The sequence below is a fragment of the Ailuropoda melanoleuca genome, chromosome 10 (assembly GCF_002007445.2).
Source record: "Ailuropoda melanoleuca isolate Jingjing chromosome 10, ASM200744v2, whole genome shotgun sequence".
In the NCBI taxonomy this organism is placed as follows: domain Eukaryota; kingdom Metazoa; phylum Chordata; class Mammalia; order Carnivora; family Ursidae; genus Ailuropoda; species Ailuropoda melanoleuca.
The window spans coordinates 34,986,130-35,006,832 of NC_048227.1; the positions used below are offsets into that span (position 1 = coordinate 34,986,130).

At 52.5% G+C, this 20,703-nt stretch overlaps 1 protein-coding gene across 1 annotated transcript in view; it reads right to left on the minus strand.

Annotated features, from left to right (window-relative positions):
* Positions 1–20,703, minus strand: part of C10H16orf96 (chromosome 10 C16orf96 homolog) — a 43,937-nt gene that overhangs the window by 4,020 nt on the left and 19,214 nt on the right. The window contains exons 5-16 of the mRNA XM_019805251.2: positions 19,687–19,767; positions 19,438–19,524; positions 18,058–19,348; positions 15,870–15,955; positions 15,447–15,557; positions 11,513–11,587; positions 10,699–10,863; positions 6,638–6,756; positions 5,871–5,933; positions 3,356–3,448; positions 2,309–2,489; positions 2,078–2,180 (exon numbers count right to left, since the gene is read on the minus strand). Of these exons, the coding sequence (XP_019660810.2) occupies positions 2,078–2,180; positions 2,309–2,489; positions 3,356–3,448; positions 5,871–5,933; positions 6,638–6,756; positions 10,699–10,863; positions 11,513–11,587; positions 15,447–15,557; positions 15,870–15,955; positions 18,058–19,348; positions 19,438–19,524; positions 19,687–19,767 (2,455 nt within the window). The remainder of the gene's footprint in view (positions 1–2,077; positions 2,181–2,308; positions 2,490–3,355; positions 3,449–5,870; positions 5,934–6,637; positions 6,757–10,698; positions 10,864–11,512; positions 11,588–15,446; positions 15,558–15,869; positions 15,956–18,057; positions 19,349–19,437; positions 19,525–19,686; positions 19,768–20,703) is intronic.

Genomic DNA, 20,703 nt, shown 5'->3' on the forward strand with positions numbered 1-20,703 from the left:
TTCCTTCCAGGGCATTTCTCTGAAAGTCCAGCCTGCTGACCACCCGCCTCAGCCCGTCCATCCCCCACCTGCGGGGGCACAGCTCACAGGGGACCAGCTGTTCCCCTGGCCTGGCCTGAGCTCCTGACTCACTGCAAGCATCCGGAGGGCACAGGCTGCCCAGACGCCCCTCAGTGTCCCCTGTGCATCTGGCAAAGGGCCGAGTACACGGCAGGGCATGCTGGACAGTGACCTGAACAGACACATGCATCAGGGGCCAGGCTGGCCCGGGGGGCGGGTATTAAACAGGCTTCTTTAGGTTTAGCTACCGACCCTGTTTCGGATTAGAATGTTCTTTCGAGTAAGTAAATGAGCGGTAAGAGCAATCTGGTCAAAAGATCTGGCCACAGGCGGATTTCTGATTGATTTCTAATACTGGTTAGACTTTGTTGCCCCCCAAGCAGGACAAAGCAGCTGAGGTGTTGTGATTCAGGCCTGCTTTGCTGCATGGGTCTTGAGAATGAATGAGCTGTGGGGAGAGAAGCCCCATCCCTCTGGGTGACAACCCAGGGCAGGTGGGTGGACGGGAGCCCTGTCTGCTGTGTGAGCAGGGAGAAGGGCCCCTCCACCAAGGACGCACTTCCATCCAGCAGCCCTTGGCTGCGTTTGTGCAATGCCTCACCGGAAAGGAGGCAGTGCGAGCCTGGCAAGAAGTCGGGGTTCATTAAATATTAGCCACAATTGTTATTACCCTGCCTGCTGACCCTGAAGCTTACCCTGAGCCTCCTCCTAACAGCAGCCACTCCTGGGGGCTGAGCCTCGCCCAGGATGAGCCATGAATGCCACATGGGCCAGAACCGTGCCGGGGAATGCAGGGCTCAGATGGTGTCCTGCCCTCCTGGGTTGACTGGTGGTCCCCAAAAAGATACATCCCCCAGAACCTATGAATATAACCTTTTTTGGAGAAAGGGTCTTCACAAATTTAATTAAGGGATCTTGAGATGAGCTTATCCAGAGTTAAGATGGGCCCTAAACCCAAGGACCAGCATCCTTATAGGAGACAGAAGAAAAGACACAGGGGGAAGGTGGTGGGAAGACGGAGGCGGAGACTGGAGGGACATGGCCACCAGCCAAGGAACACGTGGAGCGACCGCAAGCTGGAAGAGGCAGGAAGGAGTCTCCCCTAGAGCCCCGGGGGAGAGCACAGCTCTGGGACACCCTGATTTGGGGCAGTGTATGGCTCCCACCCAGGACAAAACCAAGAATTCCTCTGCCCAGAAGGAGAAACCCCTGAAAGGTGTGCAGAGAAGGTACCCCTTCTGGTATTGCTGGCCCAATGCTGGAGCTGAGGACTGGGGTCTCCAGTTGGAGCCAGCTGGAGCAGGGGCATTGATGCTGCAGCAGTCGGAATGACTGATTCCATGTGTCCCCCACCAACCCAACGCTCACCTACCTGGGACAATAAGACACAGGTCTTCAGGGTCTGTCCACATCTCTTCATTATTCCCAACCCCTTCCCAATCTCCACCACATGTAGACTCACCTTCTGGAGTTCCAATTGTGCCTGGCTTCCAGCCACCACAGGATCTTTGTACCTGCTATGCCCTCCACCTGGACTGCTCTCTTTCCACCTGGCCCCTTTATCCAGCTAACCCCTATTTCATCAGAGGCCTCTCCTTGGACTGATGTCCTTCTCACAACGCTGCTGTCCCCAGCTCAGCGTCCCTCTTTCGTGAGGCCATCTGGCACCCCTCCTTAGGCCAGCATCCTTTGTCTCCAGGGCCCTCCCCTCAGGTCAGCTATTCACTGCTTTTCCAAACAATGCATCCTCACCTTCACATTATTTGCTTACAGTCTGCTTCTCCCACTCCTGTGGAAACCCTGGGGTGACAGCCCGTCTTTCTTTGCTCCCCACTCCCTCCCCAGTGCCTGGTGCAGTGCCTGGCATACAGCAGAACCCAATTTCTGCAGGTGGCTGTGTGAGGACCCCCAGTCCGGGATGGGGCCAGCTCTAAGCCCAGCCCGCACCTCCTCATGTTCCCCAGCAAAGCCAGGACATCCAAGACAGGGGCTCCCAGGAAGTCCTGACACCTCTCACCTGCCAGCTCCTTCTCAACGCTGGTCCAAGGCCGTGCCCCTTCCTGGTTGGTCATTCGGCCCTTGTACAGGATCCCGTCCACTCCCAGAATGTCCACCTCAGCCTGTTAGATGGCCCGGGCGCCAGGTCAGGGAGTGTCCTCCCCTGCCTTTTTAGTACATACAGAGGCTCACCAGACAGAGCACGGCCTCCCCCCAGGTCGCCCATGCCCAGGGCATCTGCCACACTCACGGTGTCATAGTCCAACACCTCAGGGTCCCCGTAGGGGTAGAGTGTTGACAAGTCATAGGAGTTGAACTTGAAGTTGGCATCATTGCCGGGGCCATCGCCCCAGTCCTTCTGGGACCCCAGCAAATCCAGACTCTTGTCCTGGTCTCCGAGGTCCCGGAGCTGCTGTAGCTGCCAGTGTTCCCTGGGGTAGGCAGGTAGGACAGCAGCTACTGGGAGAACCCTCTGTCCCAGAGTGGCACCAGGATGGGCCCAAGGGCCAGCCCAGTAGCAAGGCAAGACTGGAATTTCTTCCAGCTTAAGTTTGGCGGCACTCTGCGCTGGCAGGTGGATATGGACAGGCACAGTCGGGGCAGAGGGGAAAAACCAAGGCCTATGCTCCCCCAGACCCAGCCACCCCTGGGGGCCCTGGTCTGGCCCACCAACAAAAGGCTTTTAACCTTTGATCTCCAGGAGTCAGGCATAGGAAAGTAAGGGTGTCGGGCCCAGGCCCCCATGGCCCTCCCCTTTATGTTGTTGGTAGGTCAGGAGGTTGAGGGTGGGGCTGGGACCCAGGGAGCACACCAGGTGCGGCGGGATCTTCAGGTCTAGCCACCAGCTCTGCCACTTACTAGTTGTGACCTTGGGCAGGTGGCTGAAGTTCTCTGAACCTCAGTTCCTTCAACTACGAAATGCAGTGATGACAGAATACACCTCAAAGGGAAGGCTTAAGGATTCGCCGAGGTCGGCTAGGGCAAAGTGCTCAGCGCAATGAGCGGAGGCCAGGGCCCTCGCTTCCTTCCTCCAGCTGGAGGCGGGCGGGTCCATCTCAGCTCACAGGAGCGGTAAGATTTAAATGAGAATTCTTCCCCAACGGTCTCCGCCCATAATAGATGCCCAGTAAATATGCCTATTCCTCTCTGCCATGGTCCTCTCCCGGGCCATCTGCTGCCCAGCCACCTCCCCAAACAGCTCCCTTGCAGGTGGCTGGCATTGCCCTGGGACTGGAGCTGGTGTCTCCGCAGGGCTGCGGGCTTGAGGGCCTCTGTGGGGCTGGCCCCGCCCACTCACCTCATCTGCTGCTGTTGCAGGTACTCATAGGTGTTGGCGCTGGCCGGCCGCAGCCGTGAAAGCAGGTGGGCTTTGCGGATGGTGATGAGTTGCCTGTTGGAGGACAAGAGTTCGATGGGAGGTGCAAGTGGCCAGAAGACAGCCCCAGCCTCCCTCCTCCTCCAGGAAGTCCACCCTTAAACCCATCTCCCTCTCTGGAGACGTCCATGGGCCCGCTGCGCTTAGGGCTCAGAAGAGCCCCGATCATCCTTGGCGGTCATAAGGAACAACTGTTCTGATTACGAAACTAAAAGCCAGAACAGATGAATCCCAGAAACAGAACGCAGAGCCGAGGTTGCCAGGGGCAGGGGGAGGGGATGGGGGGTTGGCGGCAAACGGGGCTGGGGTTTCCTTCTGCAAAGTTGCTGGAATGCTCTGGCGCTAGAAGGAGTGGTGGTTGCACAAGGTGTCCTTGCACTAAATGCCCCTGACCTGCCCACTCATAAACGGTTGATCTGTGTTACCAGCTCTCTGAGCAGCGGGAGCTCTTGTACACGTTGATCTGAGAGGTGGTTACGAAGGTGTGTGCACGTGCACAAATTCATCAGTTTGCACCATAAATATTTACATACTTTCCTGTATTATTTAAGCCACAATAGAATGTTAAAGTAATACATATTGTCAGCATTTTAGAAAGGACAGAAAAGCAAAAATAAACACAAAAAGCTCTATAAGCACGTGACAAATATTTTGATATGTGTCCTTCCAGTAATTTTCCATGCTTATGTATTTTTTTTTAACAAAAACAGGATCATGGGCAACCCCTTTGGGTCCCCTCTCTCCTTGGGAGCTTTGTACTATCACTTTCCTATCGCTCAATAAACCTTGCTAAAAACCAAAACAAAACAAAAACAGGATCATAACAAACTACTTGATTTTCTCACTTAAGTTACTGTGAACATTTTTCCAGGCCATTAAATAATTCCTCCATGACTGTGCCATCCAATATTGCAAACACTGGACACCGGTGGCTATTTAAATTTATGATTAGGGGCGCCTGGGTGGCACAACGGTTAAGCGTCTGCCTTCGGCTCAGGGCGTGATCCCGGCGTTATGGGATCGAGCCCCACATCAGGCTCCTCCGCTGTGATCCTGCTTCTTCTTCTCCCACTCCCCCTGCTTGTGTTCCCTCTCTCACTGGCTGTCTCTATCTCTGTCGAATAAATAAATAAAATCTTTAAAAAAAATAAAATAAAAAATAAATTTATGATTAAATTTAAATAAATTTAAATAAAATGTTTAACTCGGTTTTTAGCTGCATTAGCCCTATGTGGCTGGTGGCTACTGTGTTGGACAGTGTAGCTGTAACCATTTCCACATCTCAGAAGGTTCTCTCATACCTCCTCCTACAACATGACTTATATCAGCTGATGTGAATGTACATAACTCATTCACCATTTCACATTGTTTCCTTTTCTTCTTTTTAAAATATTATAAATAATGCTGCAGCCAGGAATCTGTGGCCTTAACTAAAAAAATCTGGATATGGGCTCAAAGCCCCTCCATGAGCATGGACTGACGTAGGGTGGTGAGCTTCGTGGGTCACGGGGGCCAGGCTAGCGTGGGCGCTGCAAGATTCGGGCTCTGAAACCCCATGAGCGAGGAGCGTGTTGCTTGGTGGGTCTTCAAAGAGTTAACCATTGAGGAACCACACGACCCAGCACTTCCACCACCTCCAGGTTTATACCCAAAATAACTGAAAGCAGGTGTTCGAGCCAATCTACGTGCACGCCTGTTCACAGCAGCACTAATCACAAGAGCCAAAAGATGAATCAATCCAAACGTCCATCAGCGCCTAAGTGGATAAACAAAATGTGGGCGGCTCATATAATGGGATATGATTCAGCCACAAAAATGGAATGAGGCACTGACAGCTGTCACAACGTGGATGACCCTTGAGAACACAATGCTCCGTGACAGAAGCCAGAACCAGGTTGTAGGACTTCATTCAGACTTCATCCAGAACAGGGAAATCCACAGAGAGAGAAAGTTGGTTAGTGGTTGTCAGGGGCCAAGGGGAGGAGGCTGTGGGGGTGACTGCTAATGAGTCTGGGGCTGCCTTTTAGGAGATGAAAATACTCTGGAATGAGAGGTGACAGTTGCAGATCATTGTGAATGTGCACCAAACGACACTGAACTGTTCACTTTAAAATGGTGTGTGTATGTGAATTTCGCCTAAATAAATTAAAAGTATTAGATTCTAAAAATACATGCAAGAAGTCCCACAAAGTGCAGCTTTTCCCCAGTTTCCTTCTATCCTTTTGCTTTTGGAGTCGATCTTGACTTGGGACACAGCGGGCGCCAGGCAGGGCTGACGAAGGAGGGGATGCCAGTGCCCCTGCCCAGGAAGGGGAGCAAATGAAACGGACAGACGGACGAACAGATAAATGATGGACCTAGAACCTGCGCAGGAAAGTAGGTGGGGGAATCCTGACAGAGAGGGTGGGCGTGGGCGCCCCCTGGTGGCGGTACTCACGGGCCCGTCATCAGCTCCACCGGCCGGTCGCAGGAGATGCACTTCACCCGCTCGAACAGTTTCCTGGAAGACAGCCAGCCATCAGCGGCTGCACCGCAGGGGAAGGTCTGCCTGTGCCTCAGCGTCAGGACTTCCCTCCACACCCTACTGCCCCAGTGACCTGGCCCAGCTCAGCTCAAGCCTGCTCTGCTGCCCCCTGCTGATCCCTACCCTGTGGCTGCCTGGGACACAGGTGGGGGATACAGTGGGTGTAGTTTATGTTCCAGCCCCAAACACAATGAAGGTCCTTAAAACCAGGGACCGTCTGGAAAGCTACCCTTCACAGGGGATATTTGGAGGGATGAGGGTCATCTGAACATAGGAGACCCCTCCCCCCACCCCAACATTGAGCCCCTCTGCCTGGGACTCTCTCTGGATGGGGTGGGGGACATGGCAACAGGGCTCTAGTCCCAGATCCCCAGCCTCCTTGGGAGACCTTGCATGATCCCTACCCTCCGTGAGCCTTGATTTCATTCGTGGCAAGAGGGCTTTCGAGTGGATGTGTTCCTGGATCCCCTCGACAGCCAAGGCCAGAGCCCCTGGGTGCCCTCAGCCCCATCCCACCTTTACCCCCTCCCCCAGGCCGGGAAGCCCCACCCCTTCTCCCTGGGTCCACAGGTCTGGAGTCCTTCCTTCCAGAACCCGCTGGGATACCCCTCTTGTTTCCTCTCTGGAGAGAGGGTCTCCCCAGCCTCTGGGAGCTGCACCCCTACCCAGGAGGGGCTTACTTCCTAAAGCCGGCAGCACTATCAGGGTCAAATCGGAGGCCTTCAATCAGCAGCTTCCTGAGTACTTTCCAGATCTCATCCATGTCTTTCTTCAGACCATTCAAATCACTGTGGACCAGCTGCAAACAACCAAAGGGAAGAGGAGAGCGTTGAGTCAACTAATTCACACCCCGCTTTGCTCCAGGAAAGGATCTGCAGCAAAGTTACACAGCGCATAACAAGATTAAACAGCGACAGTGAGGGGGTCAAGGAAAGGGAAAACGACAAAGCTTAGCCTGATGACGCTGTTGCCAGTTGCAAAGGGAGCTCCAAACCCCCAGGCGTAGGCACCCACTAATCCCGTTCTCGTCTATGGATTTGCCTGTTCTGGACATTTCATAAAAATGGAATCTATAGCCTTCCGTGTCTGGCTTCTCTCACTCAGCATCACATCCGCGAGGGTCATGCAGGTGGCAGCATGAATCAGGCCTACATTTCTTCTCATGGTTGAATAGTATTCCATTGGATGGAGAGACCACAATTTGTTTATCCGTTCATCTGTTGATGGGACATTTGGATTGCCTCCACTTTTTGGCTATTATGAGTAATGCTGTTATGAACATTTGTGTACGAGTTTTTGCGTGGGCCTATTTTCATTTCTCTTGGGTACACACTCGGGACTGGAAGTGCTGGGATGTATGGTGACTCTAGGTCTATCTTTTTGAGAAACTGCCAGAATGTTTTTCACAGTGGGACTCATGAATTTTTATTTTATTAATTAATTAATTAATATATATGACACAGAGAGAGAGACAGCCAGCGAGAGAGGGAACACAAGCAGGGGGAGTGGGAGAGGAAGAAGCAGGCTCACAGCGGAGGAGCCTGACGTGGGGCTCGATCCCATAACGCTGGGATCATGCCCTGAGCCGAAGGCAGATGCCTGAGCCACCCAGGCGCCCTGACTCGTGAATTTTTAAATCCAGGGGCACCTGACTGGCTCAGTCAATACAGCACGTGACTCTTGATCTCGGGGTCATGAGTTCAAACCCCATGTTGGGCACAGTTTAAAGGGTTCCTTCCAGTGCCCACATTTTGGTCTCTAAACACCACTCCCCACTAAAAGGAACCAAGACTCCCTAGACAAAAAACTGATCAGGTCTGAGGAAGGGAATGTTGAAGATGAGCCTGGAACATCTTGTCATTTAAGGAACCAAGACAGCTTTCTGAGACAGAGGGTCAAGTCAAAGCACTCAGAAGCCAGCTCACAGGCCAAAGAGGAGACCATGTAAGTGACAAAATAAATAGTAACTTACAAAAAAAATAACAACAACAACAACAACCAGAAACCGCCATTTGCCACCATACACTGGAGGTGCCCGTAGCAGCAGTATCATTCCTGAACACCGGTAATTAAGGGAAATAGCTCATCAGTGTTCTTGTCTTTCCTGCAAGAACCATATTTCAGGGTAATCGGCTCAAGCTGATGAGGGAGAGCTCTTCTTTATGGATTTCCAGCTGGTCGATGGGAGAAGCAGAGCTAAGATTGGAGAACTCGGCATTTTGCAACCGGTGAAACAGCCAGTTCAGGCAACAATCCTCAATTTATGAGGAAACTACTAGGAGAATGGCCATTGAGGCAAAAGACATTTCCAGGGTGCCAAAGGGCCACCCCCAAATCACTTGCTGCTTATAAGGGGAAGGTACCTTTACACCGGTGTCATCAGCCTAGCATCACTGGGCTCTGATGAATCTTCGCTTCAGCACTGAGGGGACCAGCTGCCAGTGTGACCTATCTGAGGACCCAAGGTGACACGAAGTGCATAGTACCCCAAGAAGACTCTTTCCCCCAGCTCCTTATTTTGAAAACTTTTAAATCTACAGAAGAGTTGAGAGAATAGTCCAAAGGACACTCGTACATCCATCTAGTCAAATTTAACATTTTACCACATTTTCTTTATCTATACATGTGTGTATCTGTTCATTTTCCGAATCATTTCAGATGAATTGCAGACATGATATATCACCCCTAGCTATAAAAAGTTAAACAGAGGATTACCATATGACCCAGCAATTCCACTCCTGGCTATCTACCCAAAAGAACTAAAAATAGGTGTTCAAACAGAAACGTGTACGTGTATGTTCACGGCAGCGTTATTCGTAACGGTCAAAGGTGGAAATAACCCAAGTGTCCATCAGCAGATTAACGAACCAACAGAACGTCGACAGAATAGTATTTGGCTATAAAAAAGAAAGGAGATCTGATCCATAAATGAACCTTGAAAACGTGATGCTAAGGGCCAGGAGCCAGTCACAAAAGATCACAGATGGTATGATTCCACTTACACGAAATGTCCAGAACAGGCAAACCCACAGAGACAGAAAGTAGCCCAGTGGTTTCCAGGGACTGGCGGGGGAGGCCTGAGGGGGCCTGCATAAATGGGTACGGGCTTCTTTTTGGAGAGATAACCGTGTCTAACCACTAGACGGAGGCAGTGCTTGCACAAGACTGTAAATGTACTAAATGCCACTGATTTAGTCACTTTAAAATGGTTTTTGGTTAACCAGCTGGGCGTGGAGCCTGCTTGAGATTCTCCCCCCGCTCCCACCCCATGCTCTCTTTCTCTAAAACAGAAAGACCATGATACATCACTCATAAATACTGTAGTACTCGTGAGGACGTTTTCTTCTTCTTTTTCAAAACTTTATTTATTTTAGAGACAGAGAGAGAGAAAGCGCAAGCAGGGTGAGGGGTGGAGAATCTTAAGCAGGCTGCACACCCAGCATGGAGCCCAACGCAGGGCTTGATCTCATGACCCTGAGATCAGGACCTGAGCTGAAACCAAGAGTCAGACACTCCACTGACTGAGCTACCCTGGCCACCCCCTCGCCCCACATGAGGATGTTTTCTTACGTGACCTCCACGCCATCAGGACACTGAACAACAAACAGGTGTTTCTGACTTTGCGCTACTCCCCAGCCCATCTGTAGAGTTGGCGCAACTGAACCAGGACACAAGCCAGGTCTCCTCATGAGCTGCATTTGGTTGTTTCATCTCTGGAGACACTTGTAATCTAGAACAATCTGTCTCCACTCTTCGCTCACCCCATCATTGAATTATTGAAGAAAAGTAGGTCAGTCGTTCTGTAGATAAGCGGAATCACTCGGGCCGCAGTTCCGCGTTTGATTTGTGTGACTTTTATGACGAACGTGTCTCCGAGAGAAACACGTCCGTATCTGCTTTGCTTGTCATTACATATGCCAGGGACCGGCGTCGTAGGTGCCCACTGCGTAGTTGATGACCTCACAAATCCTCGTTTTGTGGATGAGAAAGCGGAGGCTCAGTGAGGTCATGCCACTCGGGGCCCACGGCAGCTCAGGGGGAGCTGCGGCTCTGAACCCAAACTGCAGGAGCCGCACAGTGCTGTGATCATTGCTCTGACTGCTCCCGTCTCTCTACTGGATGGCCCAAATGAAGGCGGGAACTGTGGTTCATTATCAACATTACTCCAGAGTCTGGCTTATCACAGGTGGTCAGTAAGCGACCAAAGAATAAATAAATGATCAGCAGTCCTCCCTCCTCCTTACCCCCTACCATGCTCCTTTGCTGACCCAGGCAGGAGAGTTATGGTAGTCAGCCTCCAAGGTGCTCCTCGCCCATGCCTCTCGGTCCTCACACCCTCTCACAGGGAGTAGGGCTGGCCTGTGGAACTACAAGATGCTACAGAAACCACGTGGTATAGACAACTCATAAAGGACAATGCAGCTTCTGTTGGGCTCCCCTGGGTCACTCGTTCTGGGGAAGTCGGCTGCTGTGTTGTGATGCTGCTCAAGCAGACTTGAGGAGAAGTTTGAGTGGCAAGGAAGGGAGGCATCTTGCTGATGGCCATAGGAGGGTGCCATCTTGGAAATGGCACTTCAGAGGACTGGAGCCCCGGATATCATCTTGACTGCAGACTCATGGGAGACTGAGTCCCTCAGCTAAGCTGTTCCCCAATTCCTGACCCTCAGCAACTCTGAGCCTTTGTCCTTTCAAGGTGTCACCTTTTGGGGTTACTTGGTGTTGGCTGCCATGGGGTACTTACCTTGGTGCTCAGGTCCTTGCTCAGCTGCTCCAGAGCCTTCTTCCAGTCATCCTCATGGGTCACCACCCTGAAGAGCACGCCCTGAATCATCTCATTCAGCTCTGTCACCACCGTCTCCAGGTCAGCCCGGCTTGCCTTGCCTGCCAGTGTGCTCCTGTCGGCTTTCTAGAGACACAGGGGACTCAGGGAGCCAGGGCTGCTGGGATGGGAGCAGGAGGAAGCTGGGGGATCAGACCACTCTGGTCTGAGCTTTTTACTCTAGGACCCTGAACGCCCGGCCTTGGCTTAAATTCCGTGTTGGGGTCTGACTGACTCAAACCCAAATGTCAGGTCTAAACCTTGGATGGAGAAGCTGGTGCATGCTTTTTAAGTTCACATAATAAATTGTCATTAATCCTGAGTCACTGAAAATAGGAGCTGATAGGACAACTTTGGGGAAGCTTCCCCAGCCCTTCTGTATGAGAAAGATGGAAGGAAACTGTGGGAGGCTCTCTGCCTGGTTTTGTCTTGGACGGATGACTCCATTCCCCTGGGTGGGTGAGCTGGGCTCAGGATGCACAGGCAGAAGGGGAGAAGAAACTATGTTCACTCATTTCTTTCTTTTTTTAAAGATTTTATTTCTTTCAGAGAGAGAGAGAGTATGCACAAGTGCAAGCATGAGTGCAAGCATGAGTTCAAGCATGGGGGGGAGGGGCAGAGGGAGAAGCAGACAGTGGGGAGCCCGACGCGGGGCTCGACCCTAGGACCCTGGGATCATGACCTGAGCCAAAGGCAGACAATCAACCGACTGAGCCACCCAGGCGCCCCCACTCACCTCTTTCAACTCCTGCTCCATCGCACTTTTGTCCACTTTGTGCATTTCGAGGTTTTTAATTTGAGCATGGATGATCTAAGAAGAGAAGCAAAGGGCATGTTCCCATCCCTGGAAGCCTTGGGAATAACATCTTCCTGCCATGTCCACCCTTGCCTAGGAAGGGACAATGGGGCCAGGTGGCTAGCAGGTGGGGTGGGCATATCAGAAGGCATGGACACCAGGTGCCCAGATCAGAAGGGAAGGCACGTGAGCCTTGGGACAAGGGGTCGCTTAGGAGGTGCCATCATAGGGACTTGGCTGCACAGGGAAGCAGACTCGAGGAAGGAAAACGCAAACCAATGCTAACACTTTCGTTCCCTGGAAGTTTAAGGCAAGTTTAGCTCTTATCTGTAATGGGGTCCTGGTGAGAACTGAAGTCCATTTATCAACCAAGCACTTATATGCCACACCTGCTGTGCCCCAGTGTCAGGGGAAAACTCTTATATCCCATCTCCTTGCTCCATGAAGAACCAGCTCCATCCGTTCACTCTGCCAGCTCTCCATTTACTGGACCCTCGCTGTGACAGCAGCAGCAGCTCGCCTGCTTGGGAAAAGCCTCAGAGCCTCACAGCTCCTGAGCTATGTCCCCAGAGGGGGTGGGGTCACGTTTCCTCCAAAGCTGGAAACAGGCTTCTGATTCTCCCTTCATACTTGGCTTTCTTCTCACCCTTAGGAACAGAGTTTCCAAACTTTTAGCTGTCTCCTGGCAGCCCAGGATCATGAATTCATTTCACATCCTCCTTTATAGCTCAGTATGACCACTGGGGTATAAAGGGAAGTGGGTAGGAATTAGGTATGAAAAATAAGAACTATATAATGAAGTATGTCCTCTTCGCTGCTGGCTTGAATGCCGAGTTAATGACTGGAGCGCCAGCAGCCATCCTGTACCTTGAGGTGACCTTGGGAATGGAAGTCATACACCATGGAGTTCTATACCAGTTCTGGACCAACCATGTCTGAGTTTCTTGAATGTGAACAGGAAATACACTTATACCTGGTTTAAGTCAGTTATTGGGGTGGGGGGAGGTTATGTTATCTGAAACTGAACCTAATTCTAATAAATGCCAATTTCCATCACACCCACTTTGCCTAAAGATGGGTCCCAAGGTCTAGAATCGAAGTGGGGGTATCGAAGGAAGGCTCTGTTTTGGCCTCAGGTTAGGTTGCTTCCTCCAACCCCACATCAGCAGGGAGCCCTGAACTTTTGGAGTCATCAGGCCCAACATTAATTATTAGATTTCCACTTGGCTCTTTCTAGTTAAAATCTAGAAATAAAGAGGAGTAATTAGGCTGGAATCTTCTAACTTCTGTTAGGGTCACCTGTGTACTGGGTTGATTAACATCTTCCCAAAATTCATGCCTTCCCAGAACCTGCAAACACGGCCTTATTTGGAAATAGGGTCTTTGCAGATGTATTAGTTAAGATGAGGTCATACTGGAATCCATTGACCGGTGTCCTTATAAGGAGGCGACGTGAAGACAGACATGCAGAGGGAAGAGGGAAGCAGAGATTGGAGGGATGTGGCCATAAGCCAAGGAATGCCTGGAGCCACGAGAAACTGCAAGAAGAAAGAATCCTCCCCTGGAACCTTCCGTCAGAGCAAGGCCCTGCCAACACTGATTTCAGGCGTTTAGCCTCCAGAACTGTGAGGGAACAGGTACCCAGTATTTTAAGGAACCCCGTTTGTGATCATTTCTTATGGTGGCCACAGGAAATAAACACACCCAGTCAGTGGCAGAATCGGGATTCAAACCCAGGCCTATCTAACCCAGTCAGTACTCTGAACCCCAACACGAGGCCACCTCCCAGCCGGGAGAGCGGGGCTGGCTTCTTTGCCTGGATCTGTTTCCTGCTCTTTCATGGGGCACTAACCCCACACCTCTCCCACAGTGTGGAGAGACAAGAAGTGGCATCTTCTGGCTCATTCTGGCAGAGTCAGCACTCAGTACCCACTGGCCACCTTATCCGTGTCCTCCTGCACCAAGCCCGAGCTCTGATTATCACTGTTTGTTCCAGGAATGGTTTTGGAACGCAGCCTCTGGCTTATAGAAGAAGCTTATCCACTTGCAAACGGCAAATCGTGTTTTCCATAAGGTCTAAGAAACTCCATAAGAACTCTAAGAAAGAGCTCTGCCCCCACTTATTTTCTTGCTGGGTCCTTGGTGGGAAACTCTCAGAGAGAAGGATGACAAGGGGACGGAAACATTTCCAACTTGACTGGATGGTGGTGGCGTGTCTACACAAACAGGTGGACGTGGACCAAGCTCTTAGGCTTAAGACTTGGGCAGTTCACAGTGTATAAATTACACTCCAGTTAAAAATAAACAAATACACCACTTGCCCCTCCCCCCCAAGGAAGGGCCTGGATGGTGTCCATCTTGCTGACTGCGGAATTGCCAGCTGCTAGCCGTGTGCCTGGTGCAAAGTGGACGCTGGGAGCATGGGCTGAAGGACTCAGGGAATGAACAAGAGGATTTCTTGTGTCATCTGCTGTGCTCCTGAAGTTTCTCACAGACATCCAGGGAAAGCAGCAGCCGCTGCTGCGTTTCTTCACGGCTCAAGATGTTGTGAGAGGACCATGGCAGACTGGTCTGCCCACCCTCGTCTCTCCGGGACGGGCTGCACAGGGCTGCTGATTTCCTATGGCCTGTGTTCATTCAGGAAATACTTAACAAAGCATGTGTTGTATACGGAACCCTGCTCCAGGTCCTTCCAGGGTTAACTTTATAAGCAGCGGATCCCCATTGGCACATGGGTGGGAAGCACAAGGGCTGACTTGTTCCATATGGCACTGTTCGGTCAGGCCTTGTCCTCTGCTGTTTCCCTCAACAAGCAACAGCTACTTGGAGGCAGACAGCGAGCAACTCTGTCCCCTGGCACAGGGCGGGGCAGAACTCTGGGGACACATGACATGTGTCCGGGGTACTGGCTCCAGTCTCCGTTGGGGAAGGCAGGTCCGCAGGGCACGGCAGCCCAGCTCCTCTGCAGGGCGGTGACAGTGAGGGCCCGGAGCTGGCCGGAGACAAGGGAGTTCCCCATCTCGGCATTCACGAAGGTCTGAGCTGGTAAGCCTGCGGCCTCTCTGCTCACACACAGCCCCCTCACTCAGGCTAGGAACTTGTTCTCCTTTCAAGAGTTCTTTCTGCACCAAGTCGCCCTGCATGTGTCCTAGCCTGATTCCTCTGTATGACAGTCTCAGGAGGGGGAGGTAGGCCTTCCCCTTGTGCCTCCTACATCCTAATGCATCCCACCAATAGCCCCCGGACTTGGAAACCATCTCCAGGGGTTCTGTGTGGGGTTTTGTGTCGTACTCTGAAGGTCAGGGACACCTGTGAGACGAGGCACACACTGGACTAGTCCATCAGGCCAGGGTCATCGGGCCAGCAGAGTCAGACACTCCAGGCCCAAAGGAGAGGGTGTCGGGCCGAGTGAGCCCCAGCAAGGTGCTCTGTGTCTGTCTACACAATCGTGGTGTCAGCAAATCTGCCGTTCCGGAGAGACACCCCCTGTTGCCCCCCGCCCCAGTGCTGAGAACCCACAAATGAGCTGAGTTAGGGGAAACGTTAGGGACCTAATAGTTGATGCAAGAAATCCTCTTACTCATTCACTGATTCCTTCAGCACACTGTGAGCATTGGCCGTGAGCCAGGCACCCTTCTGGGGGCAGGTGACCCAGCGGTCTGTAACAGAGACATGGCTCAGGCCCTCTTGTTCGTGCATTTGGGGGTGGGGGTGGTGGGATTTGTTGCCACTGAAGTGTAATTCACACAGAGTAAAATGCCCCAGTACGGTGTCCCTGGTTTCCCCGCCTTTGGTGGAGCTGCGAAACCTTTGTGGGGGGTCCGAATGTCCAAGCGAGGAGTCCTCCCCGCAGCGGCCCCCCAAACCCCCGGACCTTTAAGTCATCCAGGCGAATCTGGAGCTTCTCCACTGCCCTGTCCAGCACGACGTGGTGATTCTTTATCTTCTCTATTTGGTGGCCCCAAATTCTCTGGAGTTCCTCTTCCTAAAAGGGGGAGACACGGACACAAAGGCCTCTGCTTCTAAGGTCACCGTGGCCGGGGAGGGGCCTGAACAGTGTACCAGGCCAGCACGTCTCCAACCTGACACCTCGGTGGTCCCCTAAGACCCCCGCCACGGGAACGACACAGGCACGACCCACTGGGACCCCTGCACCCGCAGGGTCAGCCTCCTTGGCCCCACTCACTCCCCCAGGCTGCCTTTCAGCTACGGGACAAATGCTGTCCTGGGTCGGGGGCTCTGCCATCAGCCCGCCTCAAGCGCCGTCCCGGAAGCCCTTTCTGCCTGGGGCACTCACCTTCATCCTGGATTTCTGGAGGCTCCCGATCTTTTCCTGCAGTATGTCCACTGTTGTCCCAAGCTTGGAAGAGGCCCCCATATTAGCTGAAAGCAAAGGAAGGGGTGGCTGTTGGGGGCAGGGATGGGGAAAGAGGTTTCTTCTAGAGCTCCACCTGCTTCTGAAAGGAGTTGTCAGAGGGAGCGCTGTCCAAAGGAAGAGCCTGGGGGCCTCTGCGGTCATCTGAAGTTCCCTAGTAGTATATATATATATATATTTAATTTATTTGAGAGAGAGAGACAGCCAGTGAGAGAGGGAACACAAGCAGGGGGAGTGGGAGAGGAAGAAGCAGGCTCCTACTGGAGAAGCCTGATGCAGGGCTCGATCCCAGAACACCAGGATCACACCCTGAGCTGAAGGCAGACGCTTAACAACTGCGCCCCCCAGGCGCGCCCCCCCAGTAGCCACATTCTTTTAAAAATAATTTTAAAAAGGAGGGGCACCTGGGTTCCCTCTGTCAGTTAAGCATCCGGCTGTTGATTTGTGCTTAGGTCAGATCTCAGGGTCGTGAGATTAACCCCTGTGTCAGCTCCATGCTCAGTGAGGAGCCTGCTGGAGATTGTCTCTCTCCCTCTCCCTCTGCTCCTACCCCCACTTGTGCTCTCTCTCTCCAAAATAAATCTTTAAAAAAATTTTTAAAAGGAGGAGATAAAATTAATTTTGATATTTTATTTAACCCAATATATGCAGCATAATGCCATTTCAATATGTGATAAAAAGTGAGATATTTTATGCTCTTGTTTTCATAGGAAGTTTTTCATGTCTGACGTGCGCGTCACACGGAAGAGCGCATGTGCGCTGGACCTCGCCCCATGTCACGTGCCCGACAGTCACGCGTGCCTCCTGGTTACCATATCAGACAGCACAGGCCTAGGGAGGCCTCTCTGGAATTTACTCCCCTCTCAGCAAAAGCCCTGAGCTGGGGCACCTCGCTGGCTCAGTTGGTAGAGCTTATGACTCTTGGTCTTGGGGTGGTAAGTTTGAGCCCTGTGTTGGGAATAGCGAGGACTCCAAAAAAAAAAAAAAAAAGTCCTGAGAAAAACTACAAAGCACCTTATTTATGAGAGTATATGAAGTGCACTATCTCACCACAAGATAGAAGGGGGGATTTAACAAAGGATGGGGGTTAAAAAACAGTACCCTATATCAAGTTCCAGACAAGAGGTTAAAACGTAACGTACAGGACACACCTAGGAAGGCAGGAGAAATCCAAGCCAAGACACACTCACAAACTATACTGAGTCTTCTTAACAAAAATGACGGCTGGTCAGAAGTAGAATTTGGGCTATTACGGCTTTACCTTTTCAATTTAAATCTGTTACTGTCGTAGTCTCGGCTGCACACCAGTATTCGCGGATAGCAGCCTACTTTATCCAGCTGGCGGAAGTTCCACGTCTTTTTTTTCAAGATTTGTAGAACAGCATTGCCAATTAGGGGTAATGCCACGTACAAATTGGACTTAACTCAACTACTGTGCTTGGCAGGGAGCAAAAAAAAAAGGAAGATAATGATTCAAACGGGGTAGGGCAATGGGCCTCGTAGTGGGTCCCCTGGGCCGGCAGCACCAGAAATGAGTGAGAAATGCAGATTCTTGGGCTCTTCCCAGACCAACCAAGTCAGAAACTCCAGGGGTGGAGCGCAAGATTGAAAACTACTAGACTAGGCTATCCTGCCCTCCAGTCCCCTCAGCAAGCGTTTTACCCATGGTGGGCTTAACATGGAAGCACACATCTGTTTCCGCTGCCACCCAGAAAGCTTCTGTGGTCTTTGAGGATACATAAGTTTGCCTGGCAGTAGCTCCTGACCCCACATGGACCACTTCATGTGGGGTCTGTTCACTGGGCCATTCTGGCAGATCCAGACTTATCAGAATGTTGTGTTGTACGGGAAAGGGAGTTTTCCAGAGTCACTGTGACATGTGATTCTCCTTCTTCGGTGCCAGCGTGAGCCCCTAACCACCCCTCTCCCCTATGAGAAGACCTCACGGCACATTCGCTGTGAAGGAATAGACTAGTGAGAGGTGAATGCTGAAGCCAAAGGAACGAACGGCTAACCGTTAACACAGCTTTTGTTGGGGGAGCAAGACGAAGGAGACGGGGGACTCCTGGAGGGCCGCGGGGGGGTCGGGCCTGAACCAGGCCGGGCCTACCTAGGTAATTCAAGCGCTGTTGAAGGGTGGATGACAGCTGGGCAAACTCTTCCTTCAGGGAGTGGTGTCGAATGGGCATCTGGGCCATGCGTCCCATGGAGTACCTGACGGCCATCTTTTTGTCTTCGGGGGTCACAGCCTTTTGGGCGGCCAGCATGACCTGGGACAGGGTCTTTTCGGGAGGGAGGCTGGCAGCACTGTACAGAGGAGGGAGGTCGTCTCCCAACACGTTCAAGTCCTCCACCTCTGCGTCCTCGGAGAAAGCCGAGGCCCCGTGGGAGGAGCCCGCACCCATGATGTCTGCAAAGACCCCTAAGGGCCCAGATGCAGCCACAGCTGTTGCTATGGTGGCCAGCTTGGTGGCAGGGGCGTCCCTGACAGCCTTGGCGACAACCTCGGCTCTCTGGGCTGCTGAGGTGGCGGCGGCTGCGTAGGAGGCTGCCGCAGTGGCCGCGATGGCCGCCGTGGCCTTCAGGCGCTGAAGGACAGTCCGGGGAGCCTTAGTGGGTGTTTCTTTGGGGGCCCCGGGTGCATCTCTGGGGGCCGCAGTCCCGGGGGCACTGTCCTGAGGAACTGGCATGTCCTGGTACTCATATTCTTCAGTTTCTGAGACAGCTGGGAGCGGGTGCACCTCTGCTTGGCCAGACTGTGACCGCAGCAGGCGGGGCCACGCTGAGCCAAACTCCCTGGCCGGCGGTGGGGCCCCGAAGTCCTGGGACTGTGGAGGCTGCCAGAAGCCTGAGTCCCAGAAGGGCCAAGTGCTAGCCCTGGACAAGCCTCTGGGAGGAGGCCAGTGTTCTCGCGGCGTAGGCTGAAGCCCTGGGGCAGTCCCAAGCTCGGGGACAGGCCAAAGTCCAGGGCCAGCCCCAGGTCCGAGGGCAGGCCAAGGGCCAGGGCCAGGCCCAGGTATGAATGGAGGCCAAGGTGGTAGTGTGAACCCAGGGGGCAGACCGGGCCCCAGCACAGGTCCTGGAGGAGGCATAGCCTCGGGCTGTGGCCCTGGTGTGGGCGCAGACCCGGGCTCAAGTCCCAGAGGCTGTCCTGGCCCCTGGGCCCTGGCGAGTAGAACAGCTTGGGCAGATTCCTCCTCCTGTAGCTGCCCCGGGGTGTTGTAATGCCAAATAGTCTCCAGTGACCTGGGGCTCTGGGTGGCTTCTGAGATCTGGACATGACCAGCAGCTTCGAGGTGCTTGGTGGTCTGGGGACGATGAGTCTCCGGCAGCTGCTCCACCAACTGCCATAGCTCCGAGTCCTCAAACTGTGTTGGACCAGCAACTTCTGCAGAAGTTCCCTGCGGAAAAGGGGGGGAGGCTGGCCAGGGCTGCTCCAGGCCAGCTCTGCAGCCACCCTGCCTTCCCCTCCTCTTCCTCCTTCACTCACGGGGGTGAACATGGCCTCGTGGAGGCTGCTCCAGAGTACCACGTCCTCAGCTTTGGGGATGGTGAGGATTTTGCTCTGGAGAGAAACCTGGGGGGCAGGAGAGGAGGTTGAGAGTGAGGGGTAACGCCCTCGGTGGCTCCTTGGTCCACACTTGCCTTTCCAGATTGTGTTCTCTTCCTTACTCTTCCCTGTCCCCGGGGCCCTGGGCCTGAAGGTCAGGGGACTGGGGAGGGAAGCAGAGGGTCTCACCACTTCCCGCTGCAGCGCACTCATCCTCCTGTTCTGGCCTTTCAGACCTTCAAACAAAGTATCCATTCTTTCTGGCTGCATCTGTCAAAAAAGCCAAGTCTGTGGGCCAGGAGTGCAGATTCTGGTCCTAGCCCTGCTTCCCCCACAGCTGAAAGACAGGGACTTAGCTCTAGGTGACGGAGTCAGAGAAGGAAGAAGAGACCCCAAAGCAAGTGTTGCCTAGTGAGTGGGAAAGGAGTGGAAGAGGGTTTTCTGGGAAAATAACTTTGGAAAATGTTGGGCTTAAAAAGTATTCAATGGGCTTCTACACTGCAGGACTTCTCAGAGCCTTTAGTGAGCAAAAAAAAAAAAAAAAAAGCACATTAAGAATCTCCAAGAGGTAGGCTGAGGAGGCATTTCTTTCTTTCCCCTTTTTTTTTTTTGACATTTTTTAATCCAACTGATTTGTCGAAAGAATTTTTTAGTGTTTTGGTTTGTTTGTTTTTCTTTTTAGTGTTTTGTGATGCCCTTTCTCCTCAGATGGGAGCTACCCAGACCGAGTTCTCACAGCTGCCATGACAATCAAATGTATACACTGACCTGTGAATTGGGGATAATACACTAAACCATGCTCTCTGGGGGCAAGTTGTAAAACTTCAGCCACAATACCAGCCTGCTGGTGTGGAGACCTGGGCTCTGAGCGCAGCTCTGACCCACCAGCTGTGACCTCTCACTTCAGGGATTCTGTGTCCTTCCACATCATGGTAAGGACTGAGTATGTACCTGGGTTGATGTCCTTGTGGACTCCAAAGGGAGATAGACTGTATGCCTGTGCTAAGTTTTTTCCACTTTTCAGTGTGGACAGAGCTTTACAGAATAGGAAAAGCTGTTCTCTTTCTGCTAAGTTGGTGGAATGCAAGCCTGGAGTCTTAGTGGGTACCTGCCTGAGAATGAAGCCATCCCACAGAAAAACATCACTGACAGAGTGATGTTGATGTGGTGTGAGCACCTAGATCCGGCTGTACCTGAAGGCAACTG